The sequence below is a fragment of the Galendromus occidentalis genome, unplaced genomic scaffold (genome assembly GCF_000255335.2).
Source record: "Galendromus occidentalis unplaced genomic scaffold, Mocc_1.1 scf7180000077448, whole genome shotgun sequence".
Classification (NCBI taxonomy): Eukaryota; Metazoa; Arthropoda; class Arachnida; order Mesostigmata; family Phytoseiidae; genus Galendromus; species Galendromus occidentalis.
The window spans coordinates 480,330-504,120 of NW_003805436.1; the positions used below are offsets into that span (position 1 = coordinate 480,330).

Below are 23,791 nucleotides of genomic sequence, written 5' to 3' on the forward strand. Positions count from 1 at the left end.
CCCCGCGACCCCCCTCCTGTCTAGCAGCAGACGACAGGTCTGAAGATCAGCTGAGGGAGCTCAGCGATGATAGAATGCGACAGAGGAGCGCATTTCGAGTCCTTGGATAATGTCGTCGTCCTCAGGTCGGCGGAAAATCGCCCATAGTGTAGCCAACAGTGATCGGAGCGAAGATGTTTCCGGAGGCAGCATTCCCACCTTCGAAGCCATGCTCCTGTCGAGGAGAACTCTCATGGGTCTCCAAAAGAGCGGATTTCAAACCCCATCCCCGATCCAAGCAAAAACCATACCCATGGCGAAGTGTGGAGTTGGTAAGCCGAGACCGCAGCAGATTGCAACTTCCATAAGCCCTTAATCGTGAGGGAACCCGCGGAAATCGCTAAAGATTGTCCCATCTCATGGGGGTCTCAGTGCTGTTGTCCCCTTGCTGAGAGGTTTACAATCCTCGGTGGATGTCGAGAACTCATGGAGGTTTTTTTTCTCTTTCCCCCAGATATGATAATCCAGGCAAAATCTGGAACGGGGAAAACTTGTGTCTTCGCTGTGGTTGCTCTGGAAATGATCAACGTTACGTTAAATGAAGTACAAGTGATAATTTTGGCACCCACGCGTGAAATCGCTCTCCAGATCTGCGATAACATCAACTGCATAGGGGTCGAGTATCCCGGACTCAAAAGCTTCGCTTTCATCGGGGGAATCGCTCTGGAGCAGGACAAGGTTCGTCCGCGAATTTCCACTGAAATTATGTGGATCTTGCACGGTCGCGTACATAGATCATGCCCCCCTCCCCACCGCCCCGTCGAAAATAACATGTGAAACTCATATCAGGTCAAGATCCGGAGATGTCACATTTTTGTGGGCACTCCCGGCCGGACGAAGCAGCTCATGCAGGTGGGTTTGCTCAAGACGAGGAACGTTCGCCTATTCGTTCTGGACGAGGCCGATAAACTGTTGGAACCATCTTTCCATGAGGACATCGAGTAAGTTCATACCTAGGCAGAGACTCGGAAGAGTTCAGTGAATCACGGCGAGAATTTCGGTTCTCGATTTTCGCTATCGCATCGGTCGGTTTCCGATGCCGTTCCGTTATGACTGGATTGGCTCGCCGGCGCCAAGTACTGCCTCTAATTCTTCTGAACTCCAGCTTCATCTACGCGGCGCTTCCAGTGAATAAGCAGATGCTCGCCTTGAGCGCAACATTCCCCTCGGAAATGGTCGGACAATTGAGCAAGTACATGCGAGCCCCGACCATGGTTCGTCTCAACAGCGACGACCCCGCACTCCTGGGCATTCGGCAGTTCTATCACACAGTTCCCCATCACAACATTCCACACATAGTATTCCAGAGGAAGTTGAAAGTGCTGCTGCAGATCTTGGTCGACGTTCCCTACACTCAGTGCCTGGTATGTTCCGACAGCTACACTTATCTCGGCTATCGAAAAGGCGGTGACATGTCCAGAGAATAGATTTATTCCCTCTCCAAAAGGTGTTCATGAACTCGCAATTGCGTGCTGAGATGCTCCGCGATAAACTCCGGGAAGCAAACCTGCCCTGCGAACTCTTATCGGGAGCTCAACGGCAGAGCGAGAGGATCTCTTCGCTGATTCAACTGAAGCAAAACAAATGTCGCATTCTCGTGACGACCGATCTCGCGGCTAGAGGAATCGATGCCGAAAAAGTTAGTCTCGTTATAAATTTCGAAGTTCCCAACGACAAGGAAACCTACCTCCATAGGATCGGCCGAGCCGGGCGCTACGGTGAGTCGGTCAAATTCGACTTTTCGTAAATATAGTTGGAATGGAGCGAGCTCTTGGAGCTTCGAAGGGAACGCCTTCCGCTGAGGTCACCATCCTCCCGAATTCCACGACATTTCCGATATTTCCTTCATGGATCCAGTGTCATGAAACAGGTCCCATTTCCAGGGAGCTTCGGCATCTCAATCAGCCTTGCGACCGAAGGCAAAGAAGCCGACTGTTTGACGAAAATAACCGGAGAGTCGAACGTGTCTCTGCAATACATCGGAACCCTGAGAGATTTCAGACACATCCTCACGGTGACAAACGAACCGATCGCCTCAATCGAGAACGCGGTCGTGAATCAGGTCAAATATCCAGCCGCAGAACTCACACCCGAAGATGAAGCTGGAACGCCTCTCACTCCGGTGAGTTCCGCCAGCAACTGCAGCTCTCGACCCGAGTCCCGAGCGTCGAGTCGAGGGCCTTCGAGGAGGAGCAGTTTGAGAAGAAGACAGGCAATAAGGAATTTCGTCACGCAATCCGAACCCTGCACACCCTTCAGGTTCGTGTTCGCAAGACTTCCCAGGACAGGACTCCTCGAAACATTGGGGATTCGGAAATCCTCATGAAATGCTTGATTTCCATATATTCATCATCGTCGTACAGCGTTATTTCCCAAAGGCTTATGATAGCGTCTTTCTGATTGCAGACAACGTTCGAACTCGAGCCTTAGCATGAACTTCGACCCCGAGCACATGTCGTTGACAGATTTGCATCTTATGGAAAAAGTGAAAAAGGCTCTGACTCCGAGCTGTGAAGACGTCAATCTCCGAAGCATCGACGAGGCCCTCGAGAGCCTGTCGAGCATTCGAACGGGAAAATTAGAAGCGCCGCGTTTCCATGGAAGCCTCGTCTGGCAGCCCGTAATGCAGCTCCCGGATCTGACACCCACCGCTCCCGAGCCCGCTGACATTCCCGAAGAGAATTCCGACGATGACGAGTCTCTCCGAGAGGATTCGGTGATTCAGATGTACAGTTTGAACATGCTGAAACCGCCTCCGCTTCAGGTTTCGACTCTCAGACGTTCGCCTCTGAGTCAAAGTTTGACGAATCTCAATCAGATCGTTTCGTCCCTTTCCCGCCAGAACTCGTTCACTTCGTTCGTTCGAGTTCCAGGCTCCGCTGCCGGCGCCCGATGGGAGAGTCGAGCATCGTTGGCTAGTATCTACGATCGCTACATGCGAGGAATGGTCGCCGGTCGCAGTGAATATTTCCAACGACGGTGGTGATTTGAGTGGATGATCACTCTCGTTCAAGAATCGTTTCTCTCCTCAAACTGAGGTGAAGTGAGATTTGTGTCTGGAGATCGAATAACCTGCCAGTATAAATAGGATACAGCGCGAAGACCATCGTTCTCTGATGGTGACCAGGAACAAATCGAAATGAAGAATGTAGATCAGTCATGAGTCTGTTCGAGATTTTGAATGGGAAATGTTTTCCTCGATCGTTTCGAGGTAGCTACATAGATATATGTACGATAGCTGGGAGCGGACGGATGACGACGGGATTCCTGTCCTCGACCTGAGAGGTCCCCGTTGAATTTCTTCAGAGTTCAGAGTTTTATCGCTTGTATTCGTTGTCGGGGAGGATGTAAGGGGATGGATTCACACACGGAAGGAGCACTTCGCGCAATCATTCATCCACCACGACAGGTGCTGATAGTATTTGCTTCGAGCTCTGTCCATGGTAAGAGAGATAATTCACGGCTTTTCCATCCCTTGCCCGTCCCGCGCAGGCGCTGAGGTCTGAAAATCTCCCCTCAGGCGCTTCGGTTGACTTATTGTTGAGTTGAAAACGACTGAATCACTCTTAAGCTGTCGAGATGTCGGCTAATCTGATTCGTGTCGAGTTGAAGATGTTTATGGGAATGCAGATGAGAGATATCCTGTTTAGAATGATGAGAATAAAAAAATCGACTCATCGTGCTCGTCTATATGGATGGTGTCTTCTTGTTGGACATAAATCTAATATCTGATTTATTTCCATCGTAAATGATATCAATTTAATGTAGATGTCGTATATACATGAGCGCTCATTCCTCTTCCTCGTCTTCGCTCGATTTCGCCTTCGATTTCTTTTTCTTCTTCTTTTTGGGCGCTCCTTCCTCCTCTTCTTCCGCGACTTCTTCAGCGACCTTGCTCTTCTTCTTCTTCTTGATCTTTCCTTCGACAACTGACGAGTTCAGGCCGTTCTCCCCCTCGTCTTCAGCAGCAGCGAGGCTTTTTTTCTTCTTGTTCTTTGCTTTCTTCGCTGGAGTTTCTTCTGCTTCGGCTTTCTCGGCGTCGTCATCTTCATCGAAATGCTTGGCTTTCTTGACGAAGTGTTTCGGTTCCTGCTCCTCGTCGGCACCGAAAGATTTTCTCTTGTTTCCGATGGTGGAATCGTTGGCCGGCTTGAACTCGTGAACCTCGCTCTTGTGTTTGTATACATCGAATTTGTTCGACTTGCCTCCCTTCGAAATTCGGGTCAGCTTGCCCTCCTCGAGCATTTTCAGTCGGGCTTCGAGATTGGCGCGGTTCTTCAACGACATGTCGGTGTCGTTGTCTTCCCCTAGAGCGTCGACTCTGATGGCAAGTGCCGCCTTCGCCGCCAACCAACGGGAGGCTTTACCTTTGCACTTTTGACTGCTCTGACCAACCATCTGAGCGTGGTAGATCAGACCGTATTTCGGAGTGTCGTGTTTCGTTTTCAATGCGCGGAAGAGCGCCTTTTCTGCTCCGAGTATCTGAACCGTCGACGCGGGTTGTTTCGACAAATTAAGAAGTGAGCCCGCATGAGCGATAAGTCTCGCTCCGACGAGTTCCCCGACAAGAATGGTGAGGTTTGGAGCGACCGCCGCCATCCGATTCTTGAGGTACTCGTGGAGTGTGGCTCTGTATTCGGTCATTTGAATGACTTCTTCGCAGAGATGTTTGATATTGTCGACATCGTCCGGGGCGATCTCAGTTCCCATTGAAACCTCCGCCAGTTCCTTGACTTTAGCTTCTTGGTCTTCGGGAAGAATATCCGAAAGGTCCAAGGTTATGGCGTTTGATCGCATGCCCATTTTGCAAACGGTTTTGACGTAAAGCATGTTATCTGTGACAACCTTGCCCATTTCCGGGAAGTGCCAGCCATACCTGCAAAGATCAGAGATCGGCTCGTGAGAATGGAGCAGGAAGGAGGGTTTGCGCATTGAGCACAGAAACACGACAGATATATAGGATGACTCATGCGAAACATGGCAGCGAGGCTTGTAGGAATCTTTACTTGACTGAATCAAATTGAGCTCGATTCGGCCGGAGAAGACCCCGTTATTTTTGGAAATCAGAGTCATCGATAGATCAAACCAGACTCTATCATGAACGGAAATATCTGCTTTCCAATATTCGACGCGAGAGGAGGAATGTCCCTAAGTAAGGTTAAGACACACTATCCGATATATGCATTAGATTCGAGGCGTGATTGTCCGAACACGAGTGCCCCAGAAGCTCAGTCAGGCTCATTCTGGGTTATTAGAGTGCCGAATATTGTTTTGGGTCTGTTTTCGATACCGGACGCTATGTATGGAGTCAGGTAGGATGTCAAACCCGGACGAGCGATTGTCCTCGACGTTCGGATCCCAAGCATTGGAAGGGAATTTCCCAAGCCGCACACTCCGATGTACACGTCACATTGACTGGTTACACGTTGCTTATTAGTGCCATAGATATTCAACGATATCTGAACGAATTATGCACACCGATCGAAGAATCAAAAGGTGCAGTGGGTTCGTTCGAATTATTTTACGGCTTCATCTGAGGTCTCATCGTGGCATCGGCCGATGACCTGGGTTGAAGTCGAATGCGCCTCGAACTATTATCGAAGGCGGAACGAGATTTGAAATCAGATCTGATCGGAAGCTCATTGTCTGAACAAAATGTGCACACGCTTTGAACAGTCAAAAGGTGCAGTGGGTTTGTTCAAGTCGTTTTATGGCTTCATCTGAGGACAGATTCGAGCACTGGCTGAACGCCTGGGTTGAAGCCCACAATCACGAACTTATTTTCCAGACAATTCATTTGGAGCAACCCTTGCCCCGCAGAGTACGATTCGGGAGAGGTCCTTACCATTCTTTGCACCTCATGACGTAGTTATTGAGCTCCTTGTCCAAGTCGTCGAGGAGAGAAACGGCCTGGATGATCATGGTGTCCACTTTATCAGGTGAGAACTTGAGCTTGTAACGCGACAGGGAATGTGCGAGTCCAAGCGCCATTGCCGTGACTTCTTTCTGGGAGAGACCCGTGATCAAGGCTTCCTGTTGCGATCGGATGCACCTGCGACGGGGGAGAAGATCGGTTAAATATGAAGAAAGGACTATAGGCAATGGTGGTCTTCGCGAGAAAGTCTGATAGCCGGTGCATGATTTCCGGCAGAACGGAACTTTCTCGAGATGGACGAATGCAGGCACGCTCATTCTTGAATTCAGTGAAACATACCTCATGAGTTCTTGGATGGAGGAGTTCGCCACGCACGAGATATCCATCTTTTCTTTGATGATATTGCCTAACTTAGCGTCCGCAACGGCCAAGGTTTCTGTCGCTTCCAATTTTTTCAGAATCTGTTCAAAGGTCACAAGAGTGAGTAAGCGGAATTCCGGCTCTCGAGTCCTTCTGGACCTCCTGCTCAGCCGCGACATTCGCTCGCTCTAGCCGTCCCTGACGATAACCACTGACGCTCATCCTAGCCAGCAGCGAACACACCACACAGGTAGGACCGATTGTGGATGGCGGCGAACCCTGGCTCGAATCTCCGAGTTCCTCACCTTTTTAAGCGGTTTCGTAAGTTTCCCCTCGATGGCGCCGGTGGCAGCGCTGAGGGCTTGGGTCATGTCTTCGAACTTTTGGAAATGTTTGAGTTTGAGAATTTTTGATGCATCGCTTGCATCCTCAAACTCTTTGAACAAGTTTTCGGATTTCTGAATTTTCTTCTCGTCGAGGACCTGCAAGAAGGACCGGAAATCTCTTGATTCTCTTCGAAGAACACAGACGTCTATGGCTGGACAGCTACTACTGGCCGTCTCCCATCGGACTGCGACCCAACCATAGAAAATCGCCGGTCACGGTGCTCGGGGAACACGCGGTCATCCTTCGCCGCTATGATTTTCTGTCGATTCTCTACTTCGCATGCTTAGTAATCGAATAGAATAAGAATAGGAGCATGCGAATCGAAGAGAGCCACGCGGGTTAGACGCACGTGGGCGCGTATCTCGAGCCTGGCTGTTTGGGTCGAGTTTCGCGACGACTATCTTTGAGCGACTTACCTTGAACACGGCGAAACCAGCCGGCGATTCAAACAAAACCAACATTTTGTGTTATTCACGGAGCCACATGCAATGAATCGATGACTGACGAACGCTTCGAGCTCCAAACGCTTCACTGAGTGGCCAGCGAGAGTGGCCGGCGCAGAAAAGAAGACTCCGCACAAAACACACCACGAGAGGAACCCACGTGCTCATGAAGCCGGAAACGCGGCTTGAGCGCGCCAAATTCGAACGCGGAGCGTAGCTCAGACTCTCGGGGTAAATCACGGATATAATCGCGGACGTCCAAATTCCTAGGATGAGTGTCTCCGTCGGTCGGGATGGGTTCAGATCATTGCTAAAGACCAAGTCGTAGCTGCGAAAAATTGGTGTTTTATCTTCGAATTAGACTCCCAAATCCCAAATACCGCGCCTATTTCGGGATTCGGGACTCGAATGGATCTAGTAGAGATTTCTCTCGTCAACATCGGCTCATCGCAACGGCACAGCAGACTCCGCGCGCGAATGGGTCGGGAGAGATCAAATCGCTCTCGATTGAGTCCGCCCCGACATTCAATAATTGTTTCGGGTTCGAGACCCAGTGATCGAAATCGAGCTTCTGTGGAGCCTCCTCCTCGACGACCACAACAAGAGCACGTGCTTTTCGGTCGGGTCCGGAGCGCGCCAAATTTCAAAAGTATTCCAGAGGAGCCATCAGGTCGGCCGACAGCGTTCCTGGCACATATCTTCGTCGGGGATGGCCAGGAATACGGATCAGGGTATATTTGTCAAGCAGGATCCCATCATTTGATCTGCTTCCTGGTGACGGGCTGATCTGTACCTCTAAACTCAGACTGGGAAGCACACCAACTAGATGGAGAGCGCATACTCTGTTCTCGAAAGCGACTCGATTTTGTGGGAGGAAACTTCGGCGTGTGACGATTCTCCCGTCTAGCTTAGCCGACAGGCCGTGTGGGTCTCCGTTGGCAGTACGCTCATGCGTGCTCGGGTCGGATGCACGATCGCAAGGGCGGGACATTTCGGAAGTTTGCAGCGGAAAGCGCTGCACCGATCCTCGAATCCCTCTCATAACTCGATTGAGCACCGCAACTTCATTTGCGGACTCCAATCTGGTCCCAACGAGCGCCGACGGTCCGACGCAGAAACGAAAGCTGGCCCATGTCTGCTACTCCCTCGCTCTTTGTTTAGGTCTTCTGCTCCGGCAGGATGAGCGTAGGAAGGCGCACCATGAAATTCGGTTTGTACGCTTGTACGCTTGTACGCTCAGGACAGCGTACAATTGTACGTATGTTAACTCTATGGGGAAAGCGTACAAAAATAACGGGGGGTAAAATTGCATCGATTTGGAATCTGTCGATGGGAGAGTGTAGAGGAGGATGTCGATGATCTCTGACAAAATTTCGGGCACACCGGGCGGTTGCTTCGGCACTTCTTCAATGCTGATTTTCGATCATAGGGACCACACCGGGATCACGGAGAACCACGCCGGAACCTCACCGGGATCACAGAGGACCACACCGGGATCACGGAGTACGACACCCGGATCACGGAGGACCACGCCGGGATCACGGAGGACCACAACGGGATCGCGGAGGACCACAACGGGATCACGGAGGACCACAACGGGATCACGGAGGACCACAGCGGGATCACGGAGGACCACAACGGGCTCAAGGAGGACCACACCGGGACCCCACCGGGACCCCACCGGGACCCCACCGGAATCACGGAGGACCACACCGGGATCACGGAGGATCACACCGGGATCTTGGAGGACAACACCGGGATCACGGAGGATCACACCGGGATCTTGGAGGACCACACCGGGGAACAAGCAGAGAAATAGACTCGATGCTCACGCTTCTCTGCGGCTTTCGAAGACGACGTTGGATCCACTGATAGAGTTGCTGCTCAATGATCAAAAGGAGCAGAATGCGCACTAGTTCTGCGTTAAATTAAGGAATAAGAAGCAGCGAACTGTGGTACATCTTATGGAATGATCTTTTCCTTTCTCTCAACGTGGAATCTTCGACTCGTGAGTTCAGTGTTAGCGGTAGGGGGAACTCTGGAGGCTCGACTGCCTCCAGGGGGTACCCAGGACAGAGGAGGCTGAGGACACTGGTCTAGAAAACTACTTCATCTCCTGCGCAAAGTCAGAAATCCACCGTGCCGGCATTCGCGCCGGTCGTATTGCGGAATTCGCTTCGGCTTCGGCACCCGATCACCGGAGCAGACTTTATCGATGAGTTGATGCAACGACCATTTCCCAAGTGCCGTTCGTCTTTCTCCATCTTTTTATGGATGATACACACCGCTTCAGAGGCCGTCGAACTTGATTCTGATTATATTCCGCTTAATGAGACGTGGACCTAGGAGTCGTGTGGTCGATTACGGGTCAAGAATTTACGGCTGTTCTCAAGATCCCGGCTGCTCTGAGCTCTACAATATTTTTTTCCATGGTACTGATCAATTTCCCACCGTTTCCTCGGGAATCGCGTTTTTTTGGCTCCAAATCAGGTTCCCAGCTTTTTCCTCCGGGACTGCGGATAGCAGAACTACCTAAAGTCCATGAGTGAATTATGGAGATCATTGAGCTGGACACGGTCGTAAGGCAGCGGCGGATCCGGGAATCCTTCAAGGGGGCGGCCAATTCATCGAGGGGGGGCGGTTCGGGTTCCGTGTGCTCCTTCAACATGGGAAGTATAGGCAGTCGGGACCCTCGAAGGAGGGGACTTTTGCGCCATCCACGGGGAAACTCTCCGAGCGTTACAATAATCACTACAGAGTCGGCTCGAGACTTGAAGGGTTTGGGAACGAATTAGACGGAAAACTGAAAACGACGACGGAACAAGCCGCATTCAGAGCGAAATTTTTTTTCCTGCGAAAATAGACCCCGTATGCCCTCTCTAGTCCCTATACTCCCGGGGTGGGTGCCTCAGGCGAGCCAAATATGAATAGAAGAAAAACTCCTTCATGAAGCCGAGCAAATCCCGTACTCCTGACTGAAAAAGCCTGGACAAAATCGAACCAACTGCCCTGTAAAGCCATCTAGAGCAGCGGTTCTCAAATGGGGAGCCCAGGGCGGACGCTCGGGGAGCCCAGGCTCTCAAGGCTTTCTCGGAGCAGGTGGTTTCCGAGTTTTCCGGCACGGAACGTGGTTCAAGAAGTTTTCGGCAGAGTGAGAACAACCTTGAATACGATTAGGATGCAGTATTCCTCAGTAGCTGAGATCAGTTCTCCGAGGAGCATCGGGGGGTGTCGTAATCATAAAGAATTACACCCATGCATCAGCAGCAAGCGATCAGTCATTCGGAGAATAAGCGAGAAGCTTCGAGCGCGAATAGGTACTATTTCGACAAGGGGTGCGGAGATATGGCGCATTCGGAGCGTCAGGCCCCTCGACGTCCACACGTTCTAGATGTTCTCTTCATACGACCATGTTCGGCTTGGTAGCAGCTAAGAGTTCCGAAATCGCATCGTGCGTTCGGAGTCATTCTCCTCATCATGCATAAGTGGTTGAGGAAAAGAAAGCTGATGTTAGCTGAAGATGAGGAGGAGGCTTGTCCAGATGATCACCATCGCAGAGCAAAGGAGATACATCAACGAGACGCCGAGTTGATCTACCAAAGGGTAACTGTGGAACCACGGCTACAGAAGGGAAGTTCCATGAATGCTGATGGACTAGAAACTCGGCAAGATTTTCTTCGTCCCCGAACCAACAAATTACGGAAATACGTTGAGGACTATTTGTCTCTCGGATTCATCTGGAATGAAGACCGAGTCAACCCGAAACCTCAGTGCGGAAATGCTATCCAATGAGTCGATGCGGCTCGGGGAGCTAAGCAGACACTTCCAGAGGAGGCATCGTGATCTACAGGGGCAACCGATTCAGTTCTCCGAGGGCAAACTGATAGAATTGCAGAAGTCCAAGGCGCGTCTCCCAGGTTTCATTAAAACCGACAATGTATGGTTGTGGTTATGGTTATAATTGATCCTCGCTAATGTCTACACGTTTTCATTGTCTACATGAGCGACCCTGGTCCAGGGGCGAGTTCCCTCAGCGGATCCTTCGGGTCTCATCGTTCCGCTTCTCGAGCATTTTCTTCGTATCCTCCCATTCCCCCTCATCGCCCACTCCAGTGAAGCCCAGTCTCCTGGCGAGCGCTTCCGTCTCGTGGTGGTGCGAGCCACATTTCAGTATTATGTGTGGTATGGTTTCTATTTGACCGCCGCATCTTGTACAATGCGGGTCAATGGATTCGTATTTCGTGTGTAGGCTCGCGTAGGTAGCATTCCCGCACGGGCCAATGCCAACAGTGCGCTGCCCCGGCCGTTTGTGTACAAGCCGCGTGCAGTCCTGCCTCTCTCCTTCCATTCCCTGTGGAACTCCAAGCTTGATTTGGATCTCATCGATTCTAACCAAGTCTCGCTCAACCAAGCGATATACCAAGCTCAGCTTGCCCGTTTGAGGCGGGATGGAAAGCAGGGCTGAACATCTGGCGAATTCCCCGCGCCTGACGGAAGTCATGGAGTTTCGCCGATTTAAATTGTGTCCCATTATCCGTAACGAGCACCTCTGGATTTCCGAACCTTGAGAAGATGTCGTCGAGTGCGGTTATGATCGCTTCCGAAGTGATATGACGCAGGATTTTTATTTCCGGCCATTTAGAACACGAATCGACAACAACCAGGAAATACCGCTCTCCCATCGGCCCGGCGATGTCAGCGTGGATTCTGGACCAAGGTGTGCCAGGTATCCAACTGGCCAGAGGGACCTTTAGAGGAAGTTTCCCCGCCAACTGGCAGTCCTCGCACCGCTTTACCATTCGCTCGATGCCCAGGTCTATGTTTGGCCAATATACGTAACTTCGAGCGAGTGCCTTCATCCTTGAGATTCCCGGGTGCCCCTCATGTAGTTCCCGAAGGATTTCTTCTCGCAGAATGCTCGGCACCACTACCCGGTCAGCCATCATGAGACATTCGTTAACGATCGACAAACTGTCGCGCCGCGCATACAGCGGGAACATCGGATTCTTCTTATCGACCTTCGGCCACGAGCTCCGGGCGACGTGTTTCATGGCTTCCGGAAGAAGTTCGTCTTGTTTGGATTGCTGCCGAATCATTTCCGCTGTCACGGGAAGTTCGGCCACGGTAGTCGAAAGATCATTTTGAACGGACGCCTCAATCGACGCGATGACCGTGTCTACCAGAGGCTCTTCTTGTGCCCTTTCCGCGATAAGCCGTGATAAGGCATCAGCCTCTCCAAAGTCCTTGGTATTTTTGTACCGAATTCAAAAATCGTCGGCGAGAAGAATGACGGCCCAGCGTTGGAGACGATTCGCTGTGTAGGCCGGCACCCCTTTAGCGGCTCTGAACACCGCCAACAGAGGTTTGTGGTCAGTGTTTAGGACGAAGCGTCGCCCATAGACAAACTTGTGAAATTTACGTACAGCGTATACCAAAGCAAGAGCCTCTTTTTCTATTTGGCTGTACCGCTGTTCTGTCTGAGTGAGCGCACGGGCGACGTGCAGAACAGCTCTCTTTGACCCGTCGTTACCCTCGTGCATCAGGATTCCTCCGATCCCGTTTTGCGACGCATCATCGGAAACGATTATCGGTAACCTCGGATCGAAGTGCATTAAGGCGAGGTCTGATGCCAGGATATCCTTCGCTCTCTGGAATGTTCTTTCGCAGTCAGGAGACCAAACGAATTTTACATCTTTCTTGAGAAGATCGATCAAGGGCGATTTCAGATCCTTCATCTCTGGGATGAACGCCGCGTAGAAAGTCAGCATGCCCAAGAACGAACGGAGCTGCGCTACGTCCTTCGGTGCCGGCATGTCTACGATGGGACGGATTTTCGCTGGATCCGGTTTTCTGCCTTTTTCGTCGACAATGAATCCGAGATACTTGATTTGTCTTTGGAGGAAGTTGCACTTTTCGAGGCGAACGCGGAAACCGAACTGTTGGAGCCTTTCCATGACTGCCAGCAGGCTTTGGTGATGTTCTTCTTCGGAACCTCCGGACACAACGATATCGTCGAGATACGCCATGGCCCCATCAAGGCCTGCGGTCAGCTCATCCATGATCCTCTGGAACGTGCTAGGCGCACTTCTGACTCCGAATGGGAGGCGTTTGACCTTGAACAACCCTTTCGGCGTGTTAATCGTGAGAATACCTTGAGACTTCTCGTCGAGAGGAACTTGGAGGTAAGCCTCAGTAAGGTCTATTTGAGAGAAGAATTTTCCCCCGTTAAGCGCGCTGAAGATATCCTCTGCAGTCGGCAAGGGATGGTGGTCATCTTCGATGACGTTGTTCAAGCCCGTAGAATAATCACCACACAAACGAATCCTCGGGTTTTTTCACTACGACGATCGGGGCGGCGAAGTTGGAGTGATGCGTGTGTTCGATTACACCAGCTTTCTCAAGACGTTCCAATTCGGCTACGACCGCCGGCACAGCTGCATAAGCGACAGGTCTGGCCTTCCTGAAGACCGGTTCGCACTTTGGCTTGAGTTGTACCGATGCCAGAAACTTTGTGCACTTTCCCAGCCCTTCTGCGAAAACATCTGGGAACCTGCGCTTGAGCTCGGACGCCAAGTTCCCCTGATCGGGAGCCGTTTTCCTTGCCTGTGCAACGTCCTGTCTGACTGTCGATACTCCCTCCAAGAGATTCTTATAGAAGGTCTGGTCTTGCTTGATCCAAACAAGTCCCAGGAGGCTGCATGTCCAGGAAACGTAGCATTTTCCCAGAAAGCTCGAGCGATTCAACTCGACTTGACAGGTGAAGCTCCCCAGGATTCGTAGAGGCGAACCATCGGCTTGCGTGAGATCAACGTCTTTTCCCTGCAACTTCGGGGCTCCCAGCGTTCTCCAAGTTTTCTCTGATATCAGTGTCACGTCCGCACCGGTGTCGAGAACCAGAGAGATCAGCGTTCCATTAATCCTCACAGACCTGGTGATTCTATTGTTCTCGAGGAAGGAGACCTGAAGATGTCGAACATCTGCTTTCGGCTTCGCTCTCCTGCACATAGAAGCTTTGTGGCCGATTTTTGAGCAATTGTTGCATTTGGTCCTCACAAAGGGGCAGTCCCGCCTCCAGTGTTTTTCGCCGCACCGAGAACACGGGGATTTCGGAGGCATCCCCTGCTGTTGTTGAGGTCTCGACGAATTTTTCTGAGCCAGATGACTGATCGTAGGTTTTGTATCTGATCGCTGCGTCGCGCTTGAGCTGCGTGTAGGTTATGAGCTCTTTAGCGAGGGATTTCAAGGTAGTTGATTCCTCGTCTAATTTCCGGAGACCTCGCGTTCGGAGTTCTAGATCCTCCGGCGCACTCAAGGCATTGACTAGGACCAAGCATTTCAAATTTTCAGGTGAGAGCTTGCCGAGCTCTGCAGCTTCTCCCCTGGAATTAATCATACCGACTAGATCGGTGACTTCTTTACCTTCCCTTTTGCTTTGAAGAAATTTGAAACGACGTCTGAACAAGGAAGCCGGCTGGCTGAAGAGATTCTTGGGCGTCTCGATGATGTCGTTCAGACTCTCGTCTTCTGGCTTCTTCGGGAGTAGATAAGCAACAAAACGATCGTATTCCTTTGTGCTCAACTTGGATTTGATGGAATTTTTTTTCATCATCTCTGTGAGTGACTCTCCGTCCGTATCGAGAATAGGTTTGTACCGGTTGATCCATTTCTCGAAGGTGGAGTCAGACTCGGGATCGTAGTCGAAATTCGGAATACGGTTGCTCAAGGAATCTGTGACTTTTTGGGACTTTCCAGTCGTCGAACTCATCAGGTTTTTGATCATATCCTTTTGCGATTCCGCCGTCTGGAGGAGAGCAGCCCGAACGGCTTCCTGGACGATTAGGCCTATTTCCTGAGCCTGGAGCATCTTCGATGTTTTCCGTGGGTTTCTGTATTTTCCAGAGACTGTGAGCACCTCACAACCACTGAAAAAGCCTCCTCGTCGCCACTGTAGTTACCGAGTATAGTCCTGCAAAACTAGACCCCGAACCGGGAACGACACCGAAGACACCGGTCGATAGGCCACCAGGCAACTGACTACTCTTTATTAACGGATCTCACATCGTCGCTTTCTGCGCCGGGCGAAGGGCGTTAGCGGCGGCGCCGCGCGCTTACCGGTCACCCTAACACATATGTCAACCTGGGTACCCCCGGGGCCATCCATTGGATTCGTGTGATCTCGAATCTGTTGAATGTCCACAATACCTGAGCATGGAGTCTTTGTAAGACGTTGTGTGCCTCCTTCTCCCATATTTGTTCCCGTATCAGGAGGTAATTCTGGGCGTTGCATATTGTGATCCCTAAGTATTTGTAGTCCTCCTGGAACTCTATATGTTTTCCTTGTATGATCATTTCTCTTGGTTCTCCAAGCCGACTGGTGTTGAATATCACCATAGCGCTTGTTAAATATCTCGAGTTTTCAACGCGATAGCCGCGATAGTGTCAGCGATGGCCGCTTGGCGGCATTGGGGTCGAACACCCGCGTCGGCCGACGTCGACGGCGCGACGATAAGGTCTGATAATAGAAGAGAGTTGTTGTCTGCAGAAGACCACCTCGAAGGCGTACGTAGCGTTGTTCACTTGTGGAGCAAGTCGCGCGATTACCCTAGAGCTGGTGCCATCACAGAGTACTCCGCAAACTCATTTGGCGATCCGACGTTTCCTTGCTACGTATCCCGGTTGCGTTAAGCTCATCTCGGATAATGGTTGTAATTTCGTGAAAGCTGCGACGGATATCAAACGTCTCTTCAATGCGATGAAGAAGAAAGAGACAGCCGAGACTTTGGAGGGACGATCGATAGATTGGACTTTCAACTGCCCGCGGGCGCCCTGGAGGGGCGGATTTTTCGAGCGTATGGTAGGACTTGTGAAGGCCGCGCTCACTAAAGGGCTTGGCCGGCGCCTCCTTGGTTATGAGGAATTCCGCTCAGTCCTATGCGAACTCGCTGCGGTCGTCAATGATCGACCGATAACACACGCGCCGACGGATTCCGAGGACCCGCTAGCATTGACGCCGGCTCAATTTCTCCGTGGCGGCCCCCACCATCCAGCCCTTGCCGCTGACCTACCCGTCGACGCTCTTCCGGGCGACAAACCAGTGTCGGGCGAAGAACTGCGAAAGAATTTCGTTGCGAGGAGATCGTATTTCAAGGACCTCTCCGTGCGGTGGTTCCGCGAATATATGCTCCTCCTCAAGTCGGCAAATCAAACGAGAGGGCTCTCGGCTGACCCCCTCCGGGTGGGCGATGTTTGCCTCCTGAAGGAGGACAATTTACCAAGGATCCGCTGGAAGCTCGTCCGAATCGTTGACGCTCACCGGGGTCGCGATGGAAATATCCGAACGTATACTGTTAAGTTTTCAAATCTAAGAACGTCTCGTCGTGCCGCCCAGCTATTGTGTCCGCTGGAGTTGACGGCGGACGAGGCAACTGACAAAGGATAATTTAAGTGAAACGCTCCCCGTTTCCGGGGGGAATGTTAAATATCTCGAGTTTTTAACGCGATAGCCGCGATAGTATCAGCGATGGCCGCTTGGCGGCATTGGTCGGGTCGAACACCCGCGTCGGCCGACGTCGACGGCGCGACGATAAGGTCTGATAATAAAAGAGAGTTGTTGTCTGCAACCCGAGTGAGTGAGCATCATCGAAATCTTTTTCCTCCGACTTGCGATTGGGTACCCTGCAATCCTTCCGCTTTTGTCCTCCGAGTAAAGTTAACAGCGCTCTTCGCCGGATTAAACTGTAGACTCTTCTCGTTCCCCAGCTCCGTTACAGTCTCTAGCATCTTACTCATTTCTTCGTATGAGTGAGCCATCAATAGGAGGTCGTCGGCATATAGCAGTCCTGGTATTCTATGGGTTGTGGATCCGTTTACTGATAAATTTGTCAGCTCAAAACCACAGTTCGCCCACATCAGTCTGGTTTCCAGTTTAGCTATGTATAGTGCGAATAGAATCGGTGACAGAGGACACCCTTGTCGGAGGCCTATTCCAGTGCTTATCCTCAAGGATCTCCTCCCCCCAATTTCCAGCCTTACACTATTGTCAGGGTATACAGTTTTTAGCAGCTGAATCCATCTCTCGTCCATTCCGAGCTCCTCCAGTGTATCCCATAGAGAATCCCTGGATATCCTATCGTATGCTTTAGTGCAATCTAGGAAACATGTGATCAGGCCCTTGTTGTGTTTCCTCGTTAGCTCGATCGCCGAGGTCAGGATGAATAGATTGTCCTCCCCTCGTCGGTCTCGTCTCGTGCTTCCGTGATGAAGTTAGATATGTACGGGGAGAGCATCGATGACGGGCGATTCGAATGTTTTGACACCATGGCTTCTTTTTTGCTGGAGAAGAAGCTTACCATGGACGACAGTCTTAAACAAGAAATAGCTCATCTGGATGAGCTGAACGAGAAATTTTCTCAATATTTTCACGAAGAAATGGAAGATTTCACTCGGAAAGCTTGGGTCGTGAGCCCATTCGAAAGTTATCCGGAAGCTATGTCAACTCTCGGGCAAGAGAAACTTATCGATTTGTCGAATGATAGGCTCCTCAAGAGCTCCTTCAAACGCGAGAAGGCCCTCCAGTTCTGGCTGTCAGTGAGGGATAGATTTCCCAGAATCTTAGGAGAAGCCTCGAGACTACTCATACCCTTTCCGTCCTCTTACATGTGTGAGGTTGGATTCTCAGCCTTAGTGTCAATCAAGTCCAAGTATCGGAACAGATTACTAGTCCCGGATTCTCTTCGCTTGAAACTGACGAAAACAGAAGTGGATACAGATAAAGTCATGAACGAAAGCAAGGAATGATTGTGGTGCTTCCTTCTTCGTGTGACTCGAGGACAACAGAGCCCCTTGCAGGGCCCGCAAATAACGTTCTATATTATATGTATTCATGAGTCAGATTTTTCTTTCTTCTCCTTCGCGTCGACTAGGGGAGCCACGGCCTCCTTTCATCCGCTCAGGGGAGCCGCGGCGGGCCAGAGCCTGAGAACCAATGATCTAGAGTCTAGACCACGACCTGCATATTTCTCGTGGCATCTGGGCCCGGAAGTGATAACATCTTACTTCAGGTTAAGCCGCGTAGGTGCGCGTTTCGCACAATGTGCGCCTTAAGCACTCCATCACCTCGTCGGTGAAGCAGATAAGCAGGTGATTAAAGGGGGCACTGTGACAATGTGCCATAACGGTCTATTTATTGAGTCGGCATTTTCCTGCTCCAACTGTCCCCTCGAAGCTTCGATCGGCTTATAGTAGGGAGTAGAATAATATAAATAATATACATATACATATAATTACAAGTTATCTCATTTACATTCTCAACAAGTGATTGGTTGCTCTTCGATGTTTCCGATGGCAAACAAGCAAAATGCGATCTCCAGTCGCAGTGAATGCTGACCGGGAATGAATCGGAATTATAGGGTGCGATGCAGAGATCGTTCGCATCGCTATCGATACAGCATACAGAAGTAACATGTCGATAAGTTCTTGGAGACGCGGAAGGAGAAGCGGCGTCTTAGTAAGCGTCCGCACCCGGGATGTAGAGAAGGATTTCACGGAGACGGTCATCGAAGGCAAGGACGTCGATACAGAGGGTTTCTACATGACAAGAGAGAGCATGAGGGTCATCAGAATCGGAGAAACTTCAATTGATGCCTCGATTTCACAATTCATCCACCTCTTCCTTTGTCATTCCACAAGTTCGGAGGATGATTTCGATGGACACTCCATTCTCTTTGAGTAGTTTCGCGATCTCTCTGCTACCCTCCATCTTACCCTCCATCTTACCCTCTATCCTGGCTTCCGTCCTATTGAACTCGATAAATTTTTCCCAGCTTGCATCGCGGCGGAGGTGCTTCAAGCGAGCTTCGTAAGCGTCTCTCTCTTCTGGGGTAAACATCATAACTTCGAGAACATGCAGAGCCTTTCTAATGTTCGTATCGTCTAGTTCGCGAGGGAGGTTGTCCTTGTCGAGTTCGTCGTACTTTGTCAAGAATGTGGCCCATCTGTCCAGAGAGCTCTCCACCCTCTGAATTACATTTGGTAGAGTCTCGCTCGCACTCTTGACGAATTTACTCAGCTCTATAGTATGCAGTTCTAGATCCGGGAAAAATGCCTGCCCATTCTGCTTCTCAGTGATTTGGAAGGAGTGGTGATACCTCCCGGTTGGCGGTACGAAGCTGAAGTTCGTGAAGTGAATCCCGATTGCCTTGTTCAGCACGGAGTAGTCATCACCATGTCCCAGTTGCTCGGAGTACAGCCGTGCCCAGTAATAAAGAGCTCGCTTCTCGTACTCGGGCCGCAAAGCGACTTGAATTTCTATATCGAAGCGTTGTCCATTTTCACCGGTTGCTTTGATGTCAAGGATTGATTCCTTATCCTTGACGAACTGCTTCACATTGTAGGGGTTGATGATATTGACATCGACCACCTTGTCCTCGTCAGCGACCACGGAGTTTATCAAGGACATCAGCAGGTCAGCATTCTCTGGCACACCAAAGATCTTTTTGAAGGCGATGTCCGTCCGAGGCGTTATCTTTTTCCTTGGTTTTGAACTTCGCCGAGTACATTGGCCCTTCAAGTGAAAGAATCGGAACACAATCACTTCGAGAACATGAATGGCGTCTGACGACCTATTGGCTACGACGAATATAAATCATTAATGCTCTTCAATCCTACGTACTGGTTCATCCGGGTCTTCCGAGCCTGGAACCGTGGAACAGAAGCTCCTTGTTCCGATTGGGTGAGCGAGTACACGACTGCCAGCGGCATAGCTCATAACCAAGTTGAGCCCCCATGTGAGCTGAAATCGTGGGTTGGAAGTTGGAAAGGGGGAAGACGTTCTCAGCACTCGGTGGAGAATGATTCCGGAAATTCAGAGGAGCTCATAAAGAGTCGCCCAAAAAATTAAATGAGGAACAGCTGCTGGAGGCAAGAGGATGTTGGATCTCTCAAGACTTCTCTAACTTGAGAATTCCTCTGGGAGTGGCGAAAGAATTCGTGGGGAGTCGCTGAAGTTCGGGTATGAAATTTGAGAAAAGGGGCACCATTCTCGAAATCCGCTCCGCACGCCACATTGCCACGTTGCGCCACTGGCACAGTGTCATCTTCTAGTCAGGACTGGACTCCGTAATTCTTTGAACTAGAAATCAAAGAGCCAAGCGATTCTCGGCATATATCAGGTCGATCCATGGTTCGATTTGGAGCCAGAAGTGCACATGATAAAGCGCAAACTGCTCGTCTCCATACAGTGCCCATCAGGATGCACTTGGAAGGATGACGGGGAGCTTATCGCAGGGAGTTTCGCTATTCCAAGTTCTTCAACACCAAGGATAGCGCAATGAAAAACACCAATATAGATCTTGTAACAATGCTCATCGTATTCTCTGATCCCCTCATTGCTGGCTCCTGGAAACAAGCGCCATTTCGCCGTAGAAACTTATTGTTAGATTCGGGAGTAGCCGCTCTCTCAGATAAATAACCTCGTCATAACGGACTTCAAAGGGCCGGCGAAAACTTTCTGTTATAAGCGGGTCTCCGGTATATCCGAGCAGATTGACATGAGAGGTATTGAGAGCCGGGGAAGCGCCGCCAGTCCGTTATAATCGGGTGTCCGTTATATCCGGGTCCGTCATAACGAGCTTATACTATACTAAGCAATTGAATGCAGGATGAATCCAGATCGTACCGGTATTCACGATGAAGGGGATTCGTCCACAAGTAAACTTGATTTCTGTATCACTTTATTCGCTATTCTAATGTGGAGCTCCCACAGGTTTTGAAAAACACTAGCATGATTCCATTCATAGGAATTCCTCCCGAGCAGAGAAGCGGCAAGAGAAATTCGATCTTATTCAAAACACCCTCAGGCGCCTGCTCCACCGGCAATCCGACGGCGGTCGACTTATAGGAGCGGGTTGAGAATAGAGTGAATTCGCGGCAGAAAGCGCCCCCACTATATCATGTCTATCCTTACCGGAACGAAAGTGGATTCACATTCTGGATCCCTATTCACCATTCGCGGACTCGGAAGAGTCCGAATAAGTAAAAAAAATATCTGAAACATAACTTTGTCTTCCTAGAATCGCATTCTGGCCCACTCATTGGCGGCGTTCCCGAGACTTATTTCGAAGGTCTTAAACTCTTGGATTCCGCAAGGGCGTCCAGGTGCCATGGCCTCGGCCTCCCTCTGGGAGAAGGGATCTGGAGTCCCGATTGAAAGTTTGATAGCGGACGAGGTTCCCGAATCTATTTTGAACGACCAAATCAGTGGGAATCTTAAACGAAACGTACCTTGGCCGACGGGTCGCGGAGCACCTCCATCTCTGGGACCAGAACCGCAGACCTCTTCTGAAGTCGGAACGCATGGCGTGAGGTGCTCAGAAAAGTGCGAAGCAGCATTCACTCCCAGCTCTTAGAAACAAAAACCTGGTGACTCTGAGTCTTGAAGTTCAGCGTGACTTGCTCAGTCAAGAACCGCGCACGAGTAGACCGTTACGACGTCCGAGTCTGAGAGCAGGTAGGGAGTAGTGTCTGTATGAGTGTGCGGTCGGTCGTGTGTGGTGCTTGATGTCGATGCTGCTGCTGTTGCTGGTACTGGAGTGTGTGTGAGGAGTGAAGCGAGCGAGCGAGCGTCAATCAAAACTCGACTGTGTCAAGCACCGAAACAGACGCTTTTGCGCGATTCCTGAAACTCGGAACCATGCGTCATGTGCTGGAACTTCACAGAAGTGCGCACAAGGCTCAGAGGCAGCCTTGCTGGGCCACTCGTTCGTGCGACTGTTGATGGTGATGGCTGCTCGTGGCTCGTGGATGGAGCAAGTTCCCTTGTTTTTGTTGTTCTTATTACACGATAGTTTTTGGCGCCATATTTGAATTCTGGGCAGCGGAGGTCCCATATTACAGCTGAAAGAGCTCAAAACGATATCCGCTCCAGGGGGAAACGTCTTGGGAGTCTGTGTGGGGACCTATTCTGAAGCATCTTCTGTGATTCTTCGTCTGATTCGGGAGCATTTGAAACGTCTAAAGTCAATCAGAGCATCACAATCGTCGAGGACGAAGAGGGGATGAGGACCCCGACGCGATCGGCGCTTAGTCATTTTCCTCTAAATCGGGTCTGCGTGGATGGGAAACACAGTCTGGAATTTCGACCGCCAGGCTAGCTTCGGTGACATCGGCGCAATCATCAAGAAGCAGTCGAATTGCATATATTGGCAACTAATGTAGGCCAGGTCCTTGGCCATAAAGGTATCCCAGCCGGAAGTCACAAAGCGATATTGGACCAGTGGCGCAGTTCTCTGGACTAGTCACGAGAGCATTGATCTTGAATTGTTCGAAGGTTTCTGATGCTTTACGCCCTTAAGCTTGCGACCAGCGAAGCTTACAGTGCGTCCAGAATTATGTGCTCGAGAAAATCATCCGAGTGAATGGATGGACAGAGACGATTGTTCAGCTATGCCTTGAGCGACACCGTCCCGGTGAGGAAATCATCCATTAGATAAGAGAAATCGCAAGAGACAAGTTCTTCATACAAGGTGGGGCAGTATATTCTCCCCATTTTGTTTTGCTCATGGAATCCGAACCATGAAGGCTAGCGAAGTTCTGTTCGCGGCAAAATGTTTAGGAGGACTCGCCCTCTCAGGAAAAAATTCCTTTGGTCCGACATCTCCAAGCTAAAGGACAAGAATCAGCGGGAAAGCGAGGAAAATGGGTTTTCCCACAGAAATCAATACCGAGCTTTATGAGAATGACGTTAACGGAACTTCAAAAAGCATACTTTGAACGTCCACCTGGTGAGGAGTCTCGGACCAGAGGATTTTTTTCTGAAACTGCAAGTCCTCGAGGTCATTCTAAAACAAGCAGAATTCCGCTAGCCGCCTTGGTTCGTGTTTCATGGGGATCATTCAAAATGGGGAATTTATACTGCCCCACCCTGTACTTCAGAATTCACCGAGAACCCCGACAGGCGTCGGACAGGGAGGAATGCAGGTTGGCATTCTCCACCAATCCAGTCGCCATGCTGAAGTACGATCGGCCTCGAGAGGGTCAAAATCCGGTCACCCCGCCCGGGCTCGAGACACCTGTAACCATGGGGCCAGGAAGACGAGACAGGCGATGAAAATCACGATCGCGTGAGATCATTGAGGAAAGAGTATCGAATGGTCACTGGCGTACACTCTTCATGCGTGATGGATTCATGAACCCAATGAGCTCTGTGACGGACACCTTTATCCAGCTCGTGCTGTAGTTTATACCCCAGTGCCGAGAGCCGGTCGACGGATAATCGCTGCGAGTGGCGCTTGCTAAACGCTCGGGAGCAGTGGTAAACGCTCCTGAGAAAGTCGGAGCCCAGGATGGGATGGGTAACATCGGCGATAATGAATTTCCAGACGTGTGTGAAACGCACTGCTAGGTTGAGAGAAAGGTCTTTCATGCCGTATGTGCTGATCTTGCTATTGTTCGCGGCAAGGAGATGACGATCGGTGGGAGTGCCTCTCTCGCTCGGCGACGGCGGAACTATGCTGACCTGGGCCCCTGTATCGACCAGGAAACGGCGGCCAGAGAGAGTGCACTGAACGAAGAAAAGATCGCCCTTCGGTTGAGAGCCGGCCGCGAGAGCGATCACTGACGGCCGGTCTGCTCGTTTCCCTGCGCTGGCGTCACTTTTCCGTTCCAAGAACACGGCATGAGACAATTCCTG

At 50.7% G+C, this 23,791-nt stretch overlaps 4 protein-coding genes and 1 pseudogene across 4 annotated transcripts; 2 read left to right on the forward strand and 3 right to left on the reverse strand.

Moving 5' to 3' along the window:
• The first annotated feature begins 62 nt into the window (after nucleotides 1-62).
• LOC100899330 (probable ATP-dependent RNA helicase DDX20) lies at nucleotides 63-3,025 on the forward strand. Its single transcript, XM_029111537.1, has 7 exons — nucleotides 63-311; nucleotides 494-717; nucleotides 829-980; nucleotides 1,145-1,403; nucleotides 1,487-1,757; nucleotides 1,923-2,298; nucleotides 2,446-3,025. Exons 1-7 carry the CDS (start codon nucleotides 110-112, stop codon nucleotides 3,023-3,025), a joined length of 2,064 nt encoding a protein of 687 aa, XP_028967370.1. The 5' UTR covers nucleotides 63-109.
• A 721-nt stretch (nucleotides 3,026-3,746) lies between these two features.
• Nucleotides 3,747-7,298, reverse strand: nop5 (nop5 ribonucleoprotein). The gene is made up of 5 exons (XM_003743541.2): nucleotides 7,078-7,298; nucleotides 6,580-6,756; nucleotides 6,254-6,375; nucleotides 5,885-6,091; nucleotides 3,747-4,915 (listed from the first exon to the last, which is right to left on the reverse strand). Exons 1-5 carry the CDS (start codon nucleotides 7,120-7,122, stop codon nucleotides 3,829-3,831), a joined length of 1,638 nt encoding a protein of 545 aa, XP_003743589.1. The 5' UTR covers nucleotides 7,123-7,298; the 3' UTR covers nucleotides 3,747-3,828.
• Nucleotides 7,299-11,507: 4,209 nt separating this feature from the next.
• On the reverse strand, nucleotides 11,508-15,495 carry LOC100899470 (uncharacterized protein K02A2.6-like; annotated as a pseudogene).
• Nucleotides 15,496-17,421: 1,926 nt separating this feature from the next.
• On the forward strand, nucleotides 17,422-17,901 carry LOC100899611 (protein FAM200A-like). Its single transcript, XM_003743577.1, has one exon. The coding sequence runs from the start codon at nucleotides 17,422-17,424 to the stop codon at nucleotides 17,899-17,901; it is 480 nt and encodes a 159-aa protein (XP_003743625.1).
• Nucleotides 17,902-18,247: 346 nt separating this feature from the next.
• Nucleotides 18,248-21,602, reverse strand: LOC100899756 (uncharacterized). Its single transcript, XM_003743578.2, has 3 exons — nucleotides 21,385-21,602; nucleotides 19,775-19,894; nucleotides 18,248-19,666 (listed from the first exon to the last, which is right to left on the reverse strand). The coding sequence occupies exons 1-3, from the start codon at nucleotides 21,490-21,492 to the stop codon at nucleotides 18,755-18,757; spliced, it is 1,140 nt and encodes a 379-aa protein (XP_003743626.1). The 5' UTR covers nucleotides 21,493-21,602; the 3' UTR covers nucleotides 18,248-18,754.
• Nucleotides 21,603-23,791: the final 2,189 nt, after the last annotated feature.

Bases quoted from the DNA above. Each gene is read 5' to 3' on its own strand.
- LOC100899330 (XM_029111537.1), top strand. From the start codon at position 110: ATGTCGTCGTCCTCAGGTCGGCGGAAAATCGCCCATAGTGTAGCCAAC. The intron at 718-828 runs GTTCGTCCGCGA...AACTCATATCAG, and splicing joins TCGCTCTGGAGCAGGACAAG to GTCAAGATCCGGAGATGTCA. The intron at 981-1,144 runs GTAAGTTCATAC...TCTGAACTCCAG, and splicing joins TCTTTCCATGAGGACATCGA to CTTCATCTACGCGGCGCTTC.
- nop5 (XM_003743541.2), bottom strand. From the start codon at position 7,122: ATGTTGGTTTTGTTTGAATCGCCGGCTGGTTTCGCCGTGTTCAAG. The intron at 6,376-6,579 runs GTGAGGAACTCG...ACCTTTGAACAG, and splicing joins TTACGAAACCGCTTAAAAAG to ATTCTGAAAAAATTGGAAGC. The intron at 4,916-5,884 runs GTAAGGACCTCT...TGATCTTTGCAG, and splicing joins GTCATGAGGTGCAAAGAATG to GTATGGCTGGCACTTCCCGG.
- LOC100899611 (XM_003743577.1), top strand. From the start codon at position 17,422: ATGGCTTCTTTTTTGCTGGAGAAGAAGCTTACCATGGACGACAGTCTT.
- LOC100899756 (XM_003743578.2), bottom strand. From the start codon at position 21,492: ATGCTGCTTCGCACTTTTCTGAGCACCTCACGCCATGCGTTCCGACTT. The intron at 19,895-21,384 runs GTACGTTTCGTT...CCACGATTTCAG, and splicing joins TCCGCGACCCGTCGGCCAAG to CTCACATGGGGGCTCAACTT. The intron at 19,667-19,774 runs GTACGTAGGATT...TTTCACTTGAAG, and splicing joins CGGAAGACCCGGATGAACCA to GGCCAATGTACTCGGCGAAG.